The sequence below is a fragment of the Branchiostoma floridae genome, chromosome 6, assembly GCF_000003815.2.
Source record: "Branchiostoma floridae strain S238N-H82 chromosome 6, Bfl_VNyyK, whole genome shotgun sequence".
Classification (NCBI taxonomy): domain Eukaryota; kingdom Metazoa; phylum Chordata; class Leptocardii; order Amphioxiformes; family Branchiostomatidae; genus Branchiostoma; species Branchiostoma floridae.
In genome coordinates this window covers 5,697,342-5,717,936 of record NC_049984.1, presented here as the reverse complement: position 1 = coordinate 5,717,936, position 20,595 = coordinate 5,697,342, and the positions used below count along the sequence as shown (strand labels likewise).

General features: G+C 41.7%; 1 protein-coding gene and 1 pseudogene across 1 annotated transcript; both read right to left on the bottom strand.

Moving 5' to 3' along the window:
* Positions 1-102: 102 nt before the first annotated feature.
* LOC118418718 lies at positions 103-217 on the bottom strand (annotated as a pseudogene).
* A 3-nt stretch (positions 218-220) lies between these two features.
* LOC118418639 lies at positions 221-16,694 on the bottom strand. The gene is made up of 16 exons (XM_035824647.1): positions 16,528-16,694; positions 13,544-13,792; positions 11,271-11,457; positions 10,488-10,723; positions 8,730-8,849; positions 8,120-8,333; positions 7,605-7,762; positions 6,786-6,998; positions 6,185-6,388; positions 5,533-5,648; positions 5,350-5,394; positions 4,705-4,814; positions 3,999-4,186; positions 3,189-3,530; positions 2,688-2,820; positions 221-2,122 (listed from the first exon to the last, which is right to left on the bottom strand). Exons 1-16 carry the CDS (start codon positions 16,580-16,582, stop codon positions 1,765-1,767), a joined length of 2,928 nt encoding a protein of 975 aa, XP_035680540.1. The 5' UTR covers positions 16,583-16,694; the 3' UTR covers positions 221-1,764.
* Positions 16,695-20,595: the final 3,901 nt, after the last annotated feature.

Here is a 20,595-nt window from a genome sequence, read left to right as displayed (position 1 = left end):
GGAAATTATATGCATCATTTTTGGGGCAATAAAGCAGCATAATAAAAAACCCTTCCCTGATCACTTCGATCACGATCCCAGGGTGAGCAATAGGGACTTGGGGGGCGCATTCGCCGTTCCCAAGCGGTCTCCCATCCAGGTACTGACCGGACTCGACGTTGCTTAACTTCCGAGATCGAACGAGATCGGGTGTACTCAACGTGATGTGGCCGTAGACTGCTGATTCTTAACTGGGTTATTACGATGATTGTAATTCCATGAACAATATGCCACAGCTACAATCCAGCCAACAAACGCCAGAACGTGACAGTCAAACTTGATATACCAGTTATTAAAGTGGTTATGATTCACGATAAATGTAGCATAACTTGTAAGAACGCTGCGCAAATATAATGTTGAGAGGTCCTAGTCATGCTTGATCATCAAAACAGTATCATTATGGACAACACGGACCAAAAGAGGAAGCCTATTTCATAGTTTAACATGTATATGACATAATATGTTGACAAATTAAGTCGGATGAGCAATATAAATCTCACCACATGCATTATTTTCAAAAATTATCGCCACAAGAGGGTATTATTTTCCGATAGATATTAATTTCAGGAACTTAAACATGCATGCTACTTCACATAATGCGGTAGATTACCCACTAGTCTCACGTACATCAAAATGCATTTAGTCATTGCAACAATTAGTTTTACGATTTGAATTTGTTTTATTGTAAATGAAAGCATCAGGACACATCATAGCATGTATTACAGAAGTATTGAGTGCTCAGTCCGAACTTAATGTTGTTTAATATGGTGTTTAAGATATCATGCATTCTAGTCAAACTGTAAGGTAATAGGTCTACATATTTGAAGATAAAAGTTTTCTAGAGTACTCTGGTTACATATGGTAAAAACAAACTAGTTGATGAGATGTTAAAATGTATCTACTTAAAGATTTTAGTCTTTGCCATTGTAGTTGTAGACCTTAATGATTTTCTGAGATTGACAATTCTCTGACAGTGCTCTGGTTACATATGGTAAAAACAAACTAGTTGATGAGATGTTAAAATGTATCTACTTAAAGATTTTAGTCTGATTTTCTCAGATTGACAATTGGCTATAAGATTATGTTTCAAACACATAACATAAGGTGACATTCAACAAAACCCTCTTAAAACGTCTTAGTTTTTGATCATTTCCAGGTGAGCAAGCGTTTGCTGCATTTTCACATCGTCACACAGTAACTGATTTTTCTAATTTTAAAAACAAACACAGTGTTTGTTAGTGGCAAAGCTATTTAAACCTCCTTCTTAATGGGTAAGGGCTAGATAACTTAACATATCTTTCAACAAATAGCTTTTCACACAGCAGTCAGCGTATCCCACAAGAAATCTTAACTTTAATGGACGAATAGTGCCAAAATGACTAAGCTGCATCATGCTACAAGATACAAGGCTGTTGTTTGATGAAAATTGCAGATAGTTTGACATGTGGCTTGCTGAGTTTGTGGCGTTGTGCATACTTATACAGCTACCACAGCTTGTCAACTCTGGAGCTACATCATGCTCTTTCCCCGATCAAATACCTGGTCAAACAAAGACTAAATACTTAACACATATTTCAACACCGCCAGCTTATCCCACAAGGCGACTAATGCTATTGGATTGATAGTATTGAAATGACTACAAGAACAGAGCTGCTGCTTGATGAAAATTCCAGATACTTCGCCTTTAATATACTGCTACCACATCGGGTTACTTTTGGAGCTACATCACTCTTTGGACAAGGTAAAAGGAATGGCTACCACGATGCTGATGACGTACAGGATCAGACACAGCCTGTCCAGGACCTTGGCCAGCAGGGTGTATTCGGACACCTCCTCCTCGTTCTTTACTGCCTTGGTCAGCTTCTTCATCTCGTTCTTCAACTCGGTCATGCCAATCTTCACAGCCTGGACCAGGTCCTCGTTTTCTTTCTTCACCGCCTCAGTGGTCATCAACATCGGCTCGTTCTCTCCCGAGGATCCAGTGGACGTCATGTCACGGTCAAACAAGTTGGTCATGGGATCTTCATAGGCGACACCCGTGCTGGCTTGCTTGCCCTCCGTGAGATCTCCCAGAAGTAATATCCTATGTAAATGATGAAACATCGAACAGTCTTCTTCGTTTCACAACCTCTTTTTATTCTTCTGCAGACGTTTCGGTGACTGGTGCAGAAGAATAAAAAGAGGTTGTGAAACGAAGAAGATTGTTCGATTGATCCACCAACATGATGAAACTATTTACGGAAATGATGAAACAGTTTAGAAATGATGTTCCTCACTGTGGAGGTGTCTGCAAAGCATACTAGTACCACAGCACGTGTACGCCTGTACTGCATGAAGGCCGAAGGTTTATCTAAATTTATATTAGAAAGTGACTTTCGAGATATTTCATATTTTCAGTCGTTCCTACGAACGAAAACAGGAAATGGACACTACGCCTTTGAAACATTTACGCTATCTTACGAAATTGCAAACAAAGTAAGGCTGCATGCAAAGGTTCAAGCTTCTTTGGTGCCACGAAGATACGTCCTTCATTATACCGTATACTAGTACCTCTTGACGACTAAGATTGAAAGAAATGCATCATCAAGAAGTGACGTAAATGAATGATTTCATCATATGATCCGGGACAACAGACGAATGTTCAGTACCTTGCTGTGTAGCGGAGGAAAATAACCCTCGTCATCGGAGACAAGCTCCCCTTTTTGCCGTGAATGTAGATGACGGCCAAGGTGAGGAAGAGGAACAGTCCCATCAGGCCCATGCACACGATGATCACCGTGGCTGGAAAATTATAGATAATAAATCCAGTAGTTAGATATCCAGGTAATAAAATACGCCAAATAGTAATGACTCATTCACAAGCAACTGAGTATGCTTTTGGAAACGGCCAGCCGTTTCAGATAACATACGTTATCTTCCGTCAGTGACACTGTATCCAGTAGTAGCTACCAGAAAGGGTATGCATGTGGTTACAACGTATTTCAATGATTGCTTGTAAAATGGCATGGTTTAAGTCAAGTGCTTGCACCTAGCATGCACGTAGGAAGATCAGAGGCTCTGGTCCCCAGAGGAAGGTGTGCGGAGTTCTGGAGCGGAAGAGTGTAGCAGAAGTGATGACATCAGGAGTGGAAGAAGCACCTAGCGCTCACCGAAAAATGGCAGAGATCCCTTGACAGGAAGAACTTCCGTGACAAACACGAGAGAGACGACCATAGAGAGCTGAATGGTCACTCCGAAGGAGATCCGGTCTCCCACTCCTATGGGCATTATGAAGGTGATGGTCATCAGCACAATCAGGATGACGCAGGGTCCAACAGTAGTGGCGATGTGGAACTTGGGGATCCTCGCCAGGTGTAGGGCAAAGCACGCCTTCGTCTGGTTTTGTTCGTCGGATATCTTAACACTCCGGTACCATTCTCCATCCTCTTCTGCTGGGGAGTAGAAGCCGCAGGGATGGCGCACATTGGATGCGGAGCTTCCCTCGTGGCATTCTGTAGTTAATATACAGTACATGTAGGATGTCTCTAAATGTCTAAACCCTATACCAGAACGTCGATGAAGTTTAGACATCCTGGTTATAGGATATGCCAAATATCGATTACTCAAGCAACTGTATATTTTTAGGAACATCATCATGGGGAAAGCAGATTTTTCCGGAATCATATCCAGTTGCTTGAGTAATTACTATTTGGCGTCTCACTAGGACATATTGCTACCAGAATAGGACGCAGGACATATTGATGCCAAGGAAGATTTGCATTGGTCACTCCAGAATTGCCATTGAAAGATCTATCATATTGGAAAAACGTCCTTTCCATTCAGTCAACTGCAATAACTGAAAGCTATCAGTCATATAAACAACAGTTAAAGAAATATGATAGACCAAGTTAAATAGTCCAAACTTTTTGGGCCATGTTTAGAAACACATCAGAGTTCTCTGGAATATCCGAAACCCTTACGTATGGTTTGCTCGATTGCCGTGGTTGCAGAAAAACAGACTTCGCATTCCATGGTGTCTGCGGGGAAGAGGAAGGGGTTGGCTTCACACACGGTGGTGGTCAGGGTCTCCACTCTCCACTGGACCAGACCGGTGCTGCTCACACGCACCGGCACGTCCTTGGGTAGGCCTTGGTGGAGGGGGTTGGCACTGGAAGGGAGGTCACAAAGAGATTCCTGTAACTTTTTATCTTTGTTTGTTTGTACTGGCACTACTGCATACCCGGAAAACCGGCTCATGGTGTAAGACACTGGGTTTGTCATCATGACCAGTACAAGCTGCATACACAGACATTTTTGCTTGATCCACTACCACCGGAATGGAACCTTACGCTTTTCGATGACTCATGTGGTAGGCCAGTTCTTTAACGACCTCCATTTAGTGTCCTATCAGAGAGACGTCCCTATTCGAAGTTAGATACTCATTTTCGCATGAGGGAAGTGCCTCTCCCAGGGCACATCATCTGGACCTGTCAGGGGTTATAACATTGTCTCTTCGATTCGTCTCAAGTATGCAACGCATCTTGCTTTGGACAAGATATTTTTCCAGTCAAAGGCTTTGAAACCTTGGCCATATAACGCATAGGCCTTTATTTTATACTGAAAAAAATATGATGAATGCTTTGATTTATCTAAATCTGGTTGATTGAACAAAGCATTTCCACCTACTTCTTCCTGAGAGTAAATGGTGGGATCCAAATATCCTTGCCAGGAATGCTGAACCTGTCGTTATCACCGTAATACTTTGGGTCCCACTTCAGCCGAGCGTCGTACCATGTCTAATAGGAAAAATTAAGGAAGTCACAAGGAAAAGTTGTTCTCCATGATCCAAAGGGACATGACTGGCCATGGATTACATCTACTTCCTAACACAAAGTTACCAGTTTTGCTTCAACCAGAAGTTAACATTAACTATAAGATTTTGTTCATATGTTCATATGTTATGCACGTTTGTTCAATGAAAAAATAATAATTTAAAAAGTTGAAACAGTTAATAGCGACTGGTCAGGCCCCCGGATCTTGATCATGAACGCCTCCAAGTCAGGAGAATTGGGGACCTCCTAATCCTGTTGATCCATCGGTATGTGGAAAAATGTCCAATTGCTAGACTGAGAACTGCCTGTTACCATGGTGTTGAAGGCTTTGATGATAAGTGTCCATTGTGACAAAGAATCAGAGACTCCCATTGGTCTGAATTTCAAATACTACGCCAAAGTCAGTCTCCTGGCTCAGAGATGAACGTCCACGTCAGCCACTGACAGAGAGAAATTGTGCAACATAGGCTACAGAGTCAACACGGATGTGCAAACTTACAAAGTCGATGATCAAAGAAGCGAGAAGCTGCTCCTTCTTTTCATCCTGAAATTGATAAAAAGTCATAACATTAATCTTGTTGTGTACTGATGCATCTTATCACCCATAAAGTCACCATAATTCAGTGATTTTCATGGAAACGAAAATTAAAGGATCCTAAGATTTCTTAGATATAGTACTTACCAAGTCAACGATTTCTTCCACTACCCCCGTGAAGTTGATGGTGACATTTTCTTCAGGTGCCAGACTCGCACTGTATGTCTCTAGTAGCTCCTTTTGCAGCCTCCGCTTGTAGTTAACTGGACAGAGGGTGAACAAGCATGTAAGAAATTATGTCAAAACATAATTCCGTACAGGTGGCTATAGCCTAACGCGTTTTGCTATTAATTACAATGTACGTATGGAATTGTTTAGTACGTTTTTCTTGGCCACGACAGTAATTTTGTTCGCTTATGGTCGCAATCTGTGGACGCGAACATGTTTGTCCAAAAAACGGAAATTTTCAAAATAGCATACCAAACATTATCTCTGTCTTATTTACAAACGGCTGCATAAAAATCTTAAGAAACAAAAAAACAATATGAATAACCTTTCTACGTCAAACCTATTCTTCAACAATGTTAAGTAATAAACTTGTGGAAACCAAGAGTTGTGCAGGATTTAGAAAGTTAAAGACAAATACTAAACACCTGACAAATGAAGATGAACTGAAGAGTGATGGATGTCACTCAATTGCAAAACCTCCATTAGTAAATCTCCGTTTTATTATCCAGTTGTAGAGATTGAATTGTATTTGAATATTGTTTACCTGGATGTCTAACCTTCATAGCCGTACCTGAACAAGTGGGCATGTGATGTTCCCAGACGCCGACGGACGAGGAGTTCCCCTGTTGGCATCTGACTTCCCGAGGATAACCGTACTCCAGCATGTAGCCATCGTTACACGTGTACGTCACCTTTTCGTCCAACAGGTAAAACCTTTTGCTCGGAGTTCTCTTACCGTTGGTTGGCGGCCCCCTGTCTGCACAGCTGACGGAGTCTAAATGTTGCACAATAGAAACTTTAAAGATATATCGGAATCATTATAAAGATCATGTCATCAAGCGAAAACAGCAAGTACAGAATGGTTTGAAATTGTCAAATCATGAGATATTTGCTCATGTATATGTACTTGTTATTTTCCTGTATGTCATGCATTTTTTTCTAAAGTTATGTATTCTGGTAAGGAAGAATAACTGCAATGTACTGTGATCTACTATTGGTAAGCCAAATTGTGGGTCTAAATAAACTTCAAACAGCAAAAAAGTATGATTTTAACCATATTGCATCTTTCATAATTGCTTTTGATGCGCAAAATGTAACATGCTGGTTAATGTAATAATAAATCATTAAGGTGCAGAGTATCACGTCTTTTTTGTAACAAGACATTGACTTACTGCAGGGGATGACGTCACACTCCTCCTTGCTACCGTCCTCGGTCAAACAAAATGGCCGCTGGAGACCGGTAGGGTTGCGGCAGTAGTTTTTGTCCAGGTTAGCCCAGGGGTAATCAGTCTTGTAGTTATCGGCTGACCACTCAAGACACTTTGCCCCGTAAGTAGTTGTGTTCCAAGTTCCACGGTAGTTTATGCCAGTGCCATAGTAACAAACTGAGGGAGAGAAAGAAAGAAAATCAATATTTATTTTCAAACTACACATATTAAATGAATGTCTATACAAGCCGACGTTTTTATCTTCGACAAGATTATGCTTCAGGTGCTACTGAGGTACGGCGTTTATAGCTCACAATTTTCATTCAAGTAGGTTGATATGATTCAAAAGGTGTAAAAACATCAATCAATTACAAGCCAGGCAGCCAATTGATAAAAAAAAGGCTTGTCATGCCATTACTATATCATGATGATAAATGGTGGAACGCCGGTTGGTTTGGTACTGCAATTAACGGCTCAGTTGAAACCAATAGCGCTAGTGAAGACTGAAGAGTACATGTCGGGCTGGCATGTATAAATAGCCAAACGGAACGATAACGGATAGGTAATACGAAATCATGCGACCACCTGACAGTAGCCTGAGTATCAGTCTGGTTGGTTCATATTGACTCCCATACTCACGCTCACCAACCAAGTTGAGTCAGTGGGAGCCACGGTAAAGTTGGTTGGTGAGGGGTGAGTATGGGAGCCACGGTAAACTCACCAGGCTGATACTCAGGCTTACCTGACAGTCGCATGGCGAAAACAATCGGTTCTGATTCCCACCTTCCGTGCTTCCTTCATTCTTATCTGGTTCCGGGTTCCAACAGCGGTGCGGTGGTGACGGGAACACCTCACATGGCGGCAGAAGGTCCCTCATCAGGTCACCACTCATGCTGAACACTTCCTCGCACCAAGAACGGCACGGCAGCAGCTGTCTGCCACTAAAGGAATGAGCTACATTCAGTACCAATCGATAGATATCATGAGGATATATACATACATCACAATGTGATGCTGTCGGCAAAGAAAGCTAGAGAATGAAGGCATCAATGGCTGAGGGTCAATATTACTTGATGAAAAATAACTGATTAATGACCATACGCGGACGCAGCTAGAGGTAAGAGATCGTTACTGCGGATTCTCGACTACTCCAAGCAAATCTACTGGGGGCAAAACTGCACCCAAAGGGCTAAATACTATCCAATTGACACCGGATGGTGTTTAGCCATTTTGACCATGTCTTGCCTGCGGTAGATCTTCTTCAGGGGATTAGTTCAATAGAGGTATTGGCTACTTACATGTTCTCTTTAGTCAAATTGCACCTCGGGAAAAGTACAGTAGACACGAATTCTCGTAGCTCCGGATGGTGTTTCCCCGCGATGCTGTAGGAACTGTTGAGAAGCTCCACGGCAGTGGAATTTTGTATATCGTCGAACGTCGCCTGGTGCAGCTGATTTGGTAACATGGTGAGTCTGCTTCTGATCTGGAAATCCTTATGAATTCTCGAGCACACTGAAAATTGAATCAAACGGATTCCATGTCATTCATCCACGTCGCTTTGAAGCTATCTCCAGGTAGATTTACCGGTGCCATAATGATAGTATCAAAGCTGGACAAGGAATATAGCCGGCCAAAGGGACTCAGCCGGAGTTAAGCCGACCAAAGGGAGTCAGCCAGCTTTGATACTTATGGCACCGGTAAAAACTGGGGCCGAGGGTTGGTTTCATGTACTAGAGCTCTTCTCGGAGTTTGAGCTGGTCAACATCCGGTGTTTCTTTGCATGTTTGTCAGCAGACCCTTGTGACTTTCTCGGGGAGAAGAAGTTTTTATAATGAAATGTTTCAGTACTTCTCGTGCGAGTATTCGATGGCCAGAACTGCATGTATTAAATTGTGATGTCTGCCTTACCGCATTCTTCCTCATCACTACCGTCCGAGCAGTCTGGGGTCCCGTCACAACGCCTCCATGACAGGATGCACGTGTACTTGTTTGCACAGCGGAAATACCCAGGGGAGCACTTCATGACTTCTGTGAACAGCACCAACCATGTTCTCATTATTGGAATGTACTGGAGTAGATTAGACGTTTTTTTGTACACAAATATGTATATGGTTGTTAACATGTGTCCGGTGCTTAGCCAAGTGGGACAGAAATGTACAATAAAGGTTTTCATTCATCCATTCATTATCAATGCCATTCATTCTGCCACAGCCAGGAATGCAAATACTAGTATTACAAAAGTAGCGGGTCCCTCTCTCAGCACTGGAACACCAGTGCTAAAGTCGTCGTCAGCAACGGAAATCTAGTGCTGAGACAGTCTCACAGTAACGTTACTATATTTATTACCTTTGCCAGAATGGTTAAGGTTATGTTTTGGGCTTGTGAGTCTGTGTATGTGTGTGTCTGTGTGTGTGTCTGTCTGTTAACAGCATAACTCGAGAAGCCTTGGATGGATCCCGATAATATTTGGTAGGTGGGTAGGGGTCGAGAAAACGAAGGTCAAGTTCGATAATGGACCCCCTAGCGGCTTGCTAAGGTACTGCAGCAGAACCTCAATTTTTGATATCTCGTGTCCTGGACATGCTGTGGTTATGATTTTTGAGTGGTAGATAGCCCCTGGGGCAGAGAGTAAGTACTGTGAGTTTGGACCCCCTAGCGGCTTTTTTAGAACTGCAGGCTCCGGTTTCCTTTCAAACTTTGGACGAGAATAACTAGAGAACGTGTTAATGGATCGTCATGATTTTTGGTATGTAGATAGCCCAAGTAACAATGTACATAATGGAATACTAATTATGCAAATCAGCAACTAATTTGCATAATTAATGAGGAAAGTTTATAAATCCACTGCATTTCACGATAGGACTTTCAAACTTGTCACATATATAGATGAGAAAGAGAGAAATATCAATGCATATTAATTATGCAAATGACGGCCTCATTTGCATAATTAATGAGAAAATATAAACGTGTTGACAGATCGTTACGATTTTTGGTATGTAGATAGCCAAAGGGAAGACTTACATGATGGAATTCTAATCATGCAAATTGGCAGCTAATTTGCATAATTAATGAGGAAAGTTTGTAAATCCACTGCATTCCTTTATAGGACTTTCAAACTTGTCACATTTGTAGCTGAGAAAGAAAGAAATATCAATACATTATTAATTATGCAGATGATGATCTCATTTGCATAATTAATGGAAAATAAGAACGTGTTGACAGATCGTCATGATTTTTGGTATGTAGATAGCCTAAGTAAAAACTTACACAATGAGATACTAGTTATGCAAATTAACAGCTAATTTGCTCCTTGAACTGCAGGAGCCGGTTTCAAGAAGGATGAAAGGATCATCATGATTTTGGTATGCTGATAACTTAAGTGATGCTTGATACAATTCAATATTATTATGTAAATAGGGATCTAATTTGTATAAGCAATGGGACCCAACTCCAGGCATATAAAATAAAATGTAATGAGTAACACATTTATGTCTACAGACATCATTCTACATAACAAACCTGGTTTATTTGGCAAAGGTATGTGTTCGTGGAACTCTAGTTATACATTTCTTTGATACATTTTTGATATTTTTTTAAATTTGTAAACCACCCTTTAAAACGTATACATGAACAATGAAGAGTGACGGTAGGATGTTGAAGACCTACCCGCCGATATGTGTACTTCACACAGAGTCAGTATTCTGGGGGTGCCGGGGAGACGGATGCCCACATAACGGCCCCTCATCCCCTCACACGGGACGGAAATGGCCGGCTGGTTCACGTCGATTTGATGGTCACCTCCACACTTGGGGTTCGTGTGGATGAGCTCGGAATCCCCGATGTGGATGTTGAAGGGGTTGAGTCGTTCCTGACAACAGTCCCCGCGGTTAATGATGATCACCCTGTAGATGTCATATTACTTGTATCATAAACTGATATCACAGATCGTACGACTGCTAGTCAACCTGTAAACACGGATCGCCTCTGTAGCCAAAGTTACCTGTATCGTTAATGCTGTTATTGAATATTACATATTGTATTGTTATCAAGGGCTAGCCGTTGATAGTTGGGTAGCCCTGGCTGTATTTCTCATGATTATACATCGGAATAAATCAAATCAAATCAAATTAAAGGCAATGCGATGGCGCTTGTCATTGACATTTTCAAACAACATACAGATTTGTTGCTTACTTTCCCATGTCTGTGCGTGTGTGTGAGTGCACGTATGCATCATGTACCTCTCCCTCTCTCTCTCTCTCTCTCTCTCTCTCTCTCTCTCTCTCTCTCTCTCTCTCTCCCTCCCTCTCTCTTCTATCTCTGTGTACGTGTGTGCGTGCCGCGGTGCGTGCGTGCTTGTGTGTGTGTATGTGTGTTCGTGCGTGCGTAAGTGGGTACGTGTTTGTGTGGACTTAACGATTATGTACATATGCACCCATAACATACACATACCTGCCAAACATGATCGGTCGACCAAGATCCACCCACCAGGTGGGATTAGCTTCCTCCTCAGTGTGTGTACAGGAAGCGGTATCAGCGAAGTAGTTGGGATCGTAATTCCCGTCCACGGCACGGCTGGGGGCCCCGTTAGACGAGATACTTGATTGTTGCGCCGTCTTCCCCAGTGCGGCATTCACACCTGTCCCAGGAGAAAGGACTGTTAGTAGCACATTTATGTCTTCGATTGAAGTTGATCAACAGTTTTCTTCTCTCTAGGCGTCTACATTTCTAGGTTTCAATGAGTTCTTTTTTCACCTTCAGTTATCCATTGAAACAACAAACATCATACAGTCAATCCACAACATTTGGAATTTTGGGGGGAATTAAAATACAGAGTTGCTTGAATATCTTTTGTACTATGTATCCTCTTGCCTGGATGTCTAAGGCTTCATGTTATGTTATGTTGTACGTAAGAAAATGTGCCCTTTACCTGTGATACAAAAGTAGCTACATTTTTTCAGTAGTTTCTGCAAGCGGGACACTAGTACTAGTATTTATTGTTCTGTTTTCATACCAGGTGCTTCTCTCTAGAAAGCTTGTGTGATTCCCTTTCCTATGGTATCAAAGTCATCATCATTGAAAACTCATGGAACAAGCACTAGACCCGCTTACGTGATCATGAGTGGGTCACCAAAAAAGTGCCCAAATTTCCCTGCTTCTGTTCAATACTATCGTTCTGTTGGTATTGGCGCGTGTGTCAGTGATTCAATGATATCAATCCTCTTTTCACTTCACGTTGGGTATACAGAACATACAAGTTTGTTTCAGCTCATTTGAGTAGAGTATATTTGCCCTTTCGGCAGTTGGATATGGCCGAATCAACGCGTGGAGGTGGCAGGAGAGCCTCACGCTATCACGGCAAGAGTAACTTTCAGCGTTTCTTGGTGGAGGAAGAGTCATGATGTGGGGCGGAACAAGACTCGTCATCATTGCAGACAACTCCAATGTGGTGAGATATAGGGACACCATCCTACATACCTGAACAAGGGATTGATTTAATCAAGGAGGTTGATTTAATCATTGACACCTGCAGCCATAACAACCGGACGATACAGAGTTGAACAGAAGCGGGGAAATTTGGGCACTTTTTTGGTGGCCCACTCACGTACGAGGGCCTCACCAAGAAATAACAAGCACAACTCAGATTTTCAGGCACAACTTCATAGTATGAAGTCTTTTATCAATGTCCTCCAAATTTCAAATCATTGGAGTCATTACTTTCCAGGCATTCGTTTTTCCTAAATTAGAAGGTAAGTGGCGAGAAAAAGTTGTGTGAATTGTGATCAGACATGTGTGGGTCTAGTTCCCCATGCCATAAATTAACAAAAGACATTGTCAAAATGTTTGATAATGATTCTCTTCCTATTTCAAGCAAAAAGAATTGGGTTTCTAACTTCCAGCAGCGCAAATTGACCCACACACTCAGGTCAGGTCAATTGTCCACGTTTTTTTCCTTCTCCCTCACCTAACATTACTGGGTGTCGCCTGCAAAGTAATGATCACACTAATTTGAATTTTGGTACATATTTCCATAAGACTTTAGATCTTCTATACTTGACATCTATGCTTCGAAATCTCAGCTGTGCTTATTATTTCTCGGTAAAGTCGAGAACTTATTGATAACCCCACGTACATGTATAACGTCTTATATCAATGTGTACCAAAGTTCAAATTATTGTGATCATTATGTTGCAGGCGACACCCAGTAACGTTAGGTAAGGGATAACGAAAAAAAAGGTGGACAATTTATCTGCAACCTGAGGTGTGAGGTCAAAATGTCTGATCACACTTCACCCTTCTTTTTCTCCCCACTTACCTTCTAATTCAGAAAAAACGAATGCCGGGAAAGTAATGACTCCAATAATTTGAAATTTGGAGGATATTGATAAAAGACTTCACCACTATGAAGTTGTGCCTGAAAATCTGAATTGTGCTTGTTATTTCTTGGTGAGGCCGAAAACTTATTGTTCGTAAGCCCTCGTAAGCAGGCCTAGTGTGTGTTCCATGAGTTAACAATGGTAATGAGTTTGATAGCATTGGAAAGAAAATCACACAAGCTTTTATATAGATATATAATACATTGAAATTGAATTAACTAGTAGATCAATTCTAGTACACTTAACTGGGGAAAATACAGATCATTTGTTTATTTGTTTGGGAGCAGAAAAAATGAGAACCTCATACAGGACACGTATACTTGCTCGGGTTTACAGGATCTAACTTACCGCAGGCTCGCACGTCACACCCCTCCCATCTCGAGCTGGGGTCCGTGGTGTAGCACCAGACCTCGTGCCAGTCGCCAACATTCCGGCAGTAGTTCTGCTCCAGCCCTGATGCCGGATAGTCAGCAGGTACATAGTTGTGTTCGTGCGGCGTCCGACTGTCCCACTCTTGACACGTCTTTCCCGTTTTGGTCACAGAGACTGTTCCTCGGTAGGATGCCCCGTTTCCTACAATACAGTCCAAGGCGAGGCCTGTGGACATACACGAATGCATGTCAAACACAGATTACATACCATAACTGTGTATGACCAAGAAACCTAATCTCCAAGCAGATCCCACGGTAGCATAAGATACTATCAAAAGCTGGCAGAGGAGTGAAGCCGGCTTAGGCCTAGCTATAGGTCACATTTCCAAACCGGTGCCCGGCCGGCATGATTAAAGAAACGAAAAATAAAAATGTATACATAGAAATATACACAAATTATGTCCATGGATCTTATGTTGACATTTTGTGTATTCCGATGTCTTTTATATAATTCTCCCCCCCCCCCCCCCCCGAAAGTTGCCCGACCGGACCCCGGTTTGGAAATGTGACCTAAGCCTTAGGGGGTGTTTCGCTACCTGGGGCAAATGGACACCTCTTGGTTGACTTCACACCTTGGCCAGTTTGGTACTATTTTATGTCATTGCAGGATCTGCTTGGAGATTACAAGAAGCCAACCAGATCAAACTCTTTCAGCATCTGGCAATCAACACCTCGAACTGTCTGCCCGCGGATGAAGTTGTAGCTGCCGAACTCTGTCAATGCCTTCAAGTCAAAGCTGGACAGTCACTGGAGGGGGATGGAGCACACGCCTAACCCGACATAGACTCTCATTTAATATACATTTAGACTCTCTTTACAAAATCTAGACACTAGTTTTTAGACGCTGATCATATAGCCAAACTTGCTGCCTCTTATCCGATATATTGTTACACACACTGTATATTTGAATACCATAAACTGAGCTTTTCGTTATGCAAAACATTATTGTACCGAACAGTTCACAGAAAGCTGAGTTTTCCTTGGCTTAAAAACTAATGAGGAGTTGCTCGCTTGCGCAAGATAGTCGTCTTTAATACAAAAAGGGATTCAAGACTCAAATAGATTTTCAGTGATTTATTCTATGGACTTGGAGAGAAAAAACAAACATCAGAAATTTCAGAAGAATTCCTTACAAACTCCTTATCCATCCTGGGTTTGCTTTGGACTGACTAAGAAATGTTTGTTTCCTTTGTTAGAATTGCGGATACACATGTACACTTTGCTTAGTTTTATGATCACCAAATGCATTGCTGTAATTTGTATAATCCTCTATATTGCATAGGCCTGACCATAATTTTCTTGGAAACTAGTGTAGTGTTATACAACTGTACTTGAAATTTTGTAAAAGGGTAAAGAGAATTATTTACACCACTAATGCCCGAAAACATGTTTGTGCATTATTTTTAAAGGCAACCCAAGCTGCGTCTGGCAGGTAAGCCAGAGCCAGGTGACCGTGTAAACAAGCCGTGAACCCATTGTTCTGGCCAGACAGTCTGCTCCCCCCTGTGAGGGTGCTATGTCAACAAGTTAATTGGCCATATTGTTCACAAATCACAACAAGAAGATCAGATTTCACATCTGCAGCTGCCAAGTCTAAATATTGTAGTACTTTTTAAAATAAGGTTGTGCACGCTGAGACAATATGCTTCCAACTTACAAAACATATGGGTGGAAAGGAGACAAGTTGCACAACAATCTCCTGATGAGACCATTTTCTTAGAGGGTTCCAGTGATAAGCTATGGCTTCATGAATATTTCCAAGGGCCTGTTTTTGTCAAAATTTTGTAAATATCATTAGATATCTTTCTTTTAATTACAGTTATAGATATAGTCTCAACAGGATGCTGTAGACTGGTTTTAGCTGCATACGTACATACCAATTTGTACTGAAAAAAATATTTCTGTGCGATGCACGAGGTGTTTGAAGGTAGCAACATTGCCAAGTGCTAGGATGTTAAGGTTCCGAATTCTAATCCCTAGCTAAGCAGGATCCAATGTTGTGCCCTCGGGGAAGGCACTTAACACCTATTTCCCCACTCGACTCAAGTGAAAATGAGCACATAAAAACAATAGTTTCAGTAGATGCGTGCTCTCGGATGGGACCGGGCCCAGGTTTGAAAATGTTACGTTAGGTAAAAATATACACCGCTTTACGTCTTGTGGAGTTTGGTGTCTTTTAAGGCCCCTTCACACGAGAGCAAGAATCAGCCGGAATGCTTTCGGAATGAAAATTCTTTTCTACTCCTGACATATTCCTGGCAATTAGTGTGTTCCAGACATTCTTACTGTATTCCAGCTATTCGTGCCCGTTCTTTTGGCTGGCCCGAAAGTTTTTGACATGTTAAAAACTGTCGAGGTGCGTTCGAAGTGGAGAAATATCGAATGGCATTCGAAGTGGATTCTAAGTGGATTCTAACTATTCTAACTGCATTAGAACTGCATTCTGCGGCATTCCAACATTATTCGAAACATTCTTATCTCATTCGATAGACAACCGAAACGACAAGCCACTTCGAATCCTGCCCAAATGTGGCCAAAAGAATATCTGGAATGCAGTAAGAATTTCTCGATTACTGTACGAATTCCCAGGAATAGAAAAGACTTTTCATTCTGACTGGATTTGGATTCATTCCTTCTCGTGTGAAGGGAATATAAGGTCCATTTGGAATTCCCACACGAATTTTGCAAATACTTCATTCCGGCTGGTTCTGCTTGATTCCTGCTAACTCGGTTTCAGTGTGAAGGCCCTATTAACCGTTATATCAATCTTTACTGTCCCAAAGGCTGCCCAGCCGGGCCCGGTTTGGAAATGTGACGTAGGCCTCACGCAACTTTAACCGTTGTGCGGAACAAATAAAAATAAACGAAAACAGACTTTGTAGGTAACGTTACATTTCTTACCTGAAACAAACAGCAGACAGCAGGCGGCCCCAGCGATGACAAGTTGGCCTCTCATTCCTGTACAGGTCTGTCCGTCTCCGCTGGGGAAGTTCAGGCTTCACCACAGAAGAGCTCTACTTAAAACACACGTAGCCCATACTAAACGCTTTGTTTCCGAGTTGGGAGTATTATACAGTATATTCACACTGGTGGACCTCGATGAAGGTGAAGGAATGGGCACGGTCGACCGAGGTCCAATAAGGAGAAGCCGACAGAGAACAGAGCTTGAGTGTGTGTGTGGGCGGGCGGGTTATTTGTGAAGTATGAGCCGAGCCAAAACGATCAATGAGATCGAGATTCTCACTCTTCCTTGGGTTCTATCTTACCCCTACTTTCTGCAAACCTCACTACCCCTCCTCAGTTCCCCAATCCAAACTGCCCCTACTTTCTCCAGTCCAATCCTCACTAGTCTCTACCAGACTCCGGGTCGCGTAAGTCGCGTACTGTACCCTAGCCGGCTACACTCCCCTGGCCGGCTTACTCCTCTATTTGTTCTTTTTCTACGGTTTCTAGCGACCCGGGGTCTGGTAGAGACTAAATCCTCACTCCCAATCCTCACTGTCTCCCAATCTTCAAATCTGCAAACCTAAACTCTGTTTATTCAGGTTCAAACTTGACATTCTATTACTCATATTGTGTTCTTGTACGTGTGTGCTATGTTTTGGACTCCCCATAACAGTTGAGTTGTCAGTTCGCCGTAGCCCATCCTCTATTGCTCTGACAATCTGTCCATTCTTTAAATACTCTGTCCATTCTGTCCATAGCAACCAGCTCATTAGAGAGTAGTGCGTACGCATACAGTAGAGTCTGCTATGTATACCAAAGGCACTGGCATGTTCACTATGACCATGACAGACTCCTTTGTGTGCTGATAGGTTAGATTCAAAGGTGTTTTCTACTTGTATCGTAGCCGTAGTCCAAGCCGCTCCCATGTTCACTATGACCATGACAGACTCCTTTGTGTGCTGATGAACTCAGCCGCTCCCATATACACACTCTACACAAAAAAAGGTTCCGAAACATACTTTTCGTCATGTGTCCGTTGGAATTTTTGAGCCCCGTTGTCAATGATGATACGAGGGGTGATCAATAAGTTCTCGGCCCCACCTAGAAATGATAAGCACAACTCAAATTTTGAGGCACAACTTCATAGTATGGAGCCTTTTATCTATATCCTCCAAATGTCAAATCATTGCAGTCATTACTTTACAGGCATTCGTTTTTGCAAATCAGAAGGTATGATATAAGTGGCAAGAAAAAAGTGGTGTGAATTGTAATCAGACATGTGTGGGTCGAGTTCCCCATGCCGTAAATTAACAAAAGACATTGTCAAAATGTTTGATAATGATTCTCTTCCTATTTCAAGCAAAAAGAATTGGGTGTCTGACTTCCATTGATCAGCGCAAGATGACCCGCCACATCAGGTCAGATCAATTGTCCACGTTTTTTTCCTTCTCCCTTACCTAACATTACTGGGTGTCGCCTGCAAAGTAATGATCACAATAATTTGAATTTTGGTACGTATTTATATAAGACTTTATACTTGACATCTATGCTCCGAAATCTGAGCTGTGCTTATTATTTCTCGGTACAGCCGAGGACTTATTGATAACTTCACGTACATGTATAAAGTCTTCATGACTTCTATCGGGTGGAATTCATTCAATGTTACAATTTTCTGTAAGATTCTAAAAATGTGCCTATGTCCAATATTTTGTCATGTAAAAGTAAGCGTTATAGATATAATGTATGTAGCACAGAATATGTAGAATATGTATGCACAGAAGAACAAGCTAAGGGCTCAACTTACCGTTTTAGCTCTCAAACCTGGTGTAGAAGATCGCGGGTCGTCCTGTCGTGTCTACCTGTGGCTTGTGTTTGAAGGAGTGAATGGGCAAACGAGCAACAACCCGATCTTGACATAGAATGTTTGCACTTGGAGCACGCTTTTTTAGGAAACAGCCTTTGTTGATGCATGAAACCCAAATGGTCGCTTTACACTATTCACGTGAAGCCCTACTGACGGATGCATGGTCATGGTGTGATGCAGCCCACCTGGAAACTTGATTTAACGTTACTTAACAAAGGAAGTCCGGAAGTTGCTTCAAAAAGTTGTTTGAACTTCAGACCAAGCCCACCATTCCTTTACCGCTACGTAAGTCCTTCCGCCGTAAGCAAAATTTTTGTATGCCTGTCTGTCTGTCTCTGAACAGCATACGAGGGGCGTTCAATAAGTAAAAACTCTGACTCATTTCCCATAGCAGGAGATTAATTAAACTTGGCACAGTTATTAGTCTTTCTCTTCATAGGAACCACCCAGAGTTATGCGTTTCTCCCATCGTTTGATGCAGCTCTGGACACCGTTTTTGTAGGACACCCCAGGTTGGTCCTCCAACAGATGCCTCATCAATGGCAGAAGAGGAACGACCAGGTCTGGGAGCTGTTTCCACAGACTTCCGGCCATGTTTGAATTCAGGATGCCAGCGTTTTACAAGGTCATATGATGGGGCATCATCACCATAAGTTTATTTCATTTCATCAAAAGTCTCCTTTGGTGTGCGTCCTTTCAAATACAAAAACCAGATCACTGCGCGACGCTCAACTGGCTCCATTTCACACCTGGTCCATTCACACCTAACTCAGTTCAAACACCAGTAAATCAAAAACCACAATTAGTTCAGAGTTTGTTTTGCAACATAAACTATAGAGATATGAATCATTACACATGCAAAATTTCATCTAGATCAGACAACTGAAAGTGGGTCAGAGTTATTACTTATTGAACGCCCCTCGTAGGTTAATATGGGTGTATGATCGTGTATCTTTATGTTATTTGCTACGTTGGTTAAATGAACCTAGCGGCTTTCCATGGAGCAGGACTTCCAGCTTGCATACCTTCTTTTCCGGACACGTCATAGTCATGACATTTTAATTGGAGCTCTTGGACTGAAGTGACGTACTAGATTTTGACCCCTTAACAGATATATTTTCAGAACTTCAGGAGCCGATTTTGAGTGAGAATTTGAAGTAGAATAATTAACAAGGTTAAGGTTTTGATTGATAATCTTTAAGTGAGCATCATTAGTCATAAAATAAAGGAATCATTGCGTATAATATTAACAAGGATATATATTACAAGAACCCGGGGGAGGGATGTTCTATGTAAAGTGATGAGAAAAAAATGCAACAGCCTTTATGGCTTTGATACGCCTTTAAGACTTAAATCCTCCATAACTTCGTTGGACAACTTGTTTTGAGACGTAGAAAAATATATCTGTTGTTTTCATGGTAGTCACCGGGTGTCACTGTTTAGCTGCAAAGAAAACTGGAACCATGTATTGATTTTTGCAGCCAGAGCGTAGTCAGTAAATACATGTATTGTGGGTGTACTCCTTTTTGAGTTCTCCTTTTTTCATTTGGATCTATCTAAAACCCAAACTCATAAGTTAGGAAAACATTATTGGTTTTGCTAATTCTTCTATTTTTTCCAGCAACTTGTGGAGCCTGGCAGAGTAGAGGCTTAGCCCTAGCCTTAATTTTCCAGTTTCAGAAATTCTAGGCTGGCATCGTTAGTTGAATCAAGGTTATATGATGGTTGTAGTATGACTATGTATGTATGTATGAATTGGTTGAATAAGATTTTGTGGAAAGCAACGTTTCTTTGAGAATAAGTTTTGAATGTATTGATCACTTACGACATGTGCAAGATTGTATAAGTAGCATTTTTTATTGATAACACTTTCTTCTTTTTAATATGATTCATATTCATGTTGTTAAGATTATTAGTGTTAGATATTATAATTCTTAGTTTTAGATATTATATTGATTGAATATCAGTCATTTAAGTAATATCATAATTCCATGAGCAATATGGCAGTTACAATGCAGCCAACAAATGTCAGAACGTGATAGTCCCCAAATATACCAGTAGTGGATGTGACATAAAGATTCACGATAAATCTAACATGATTATCATGATAACACGTACATGATATTTAGAGGTCCTACTTTGCTGGGAAGGGAGTTGCC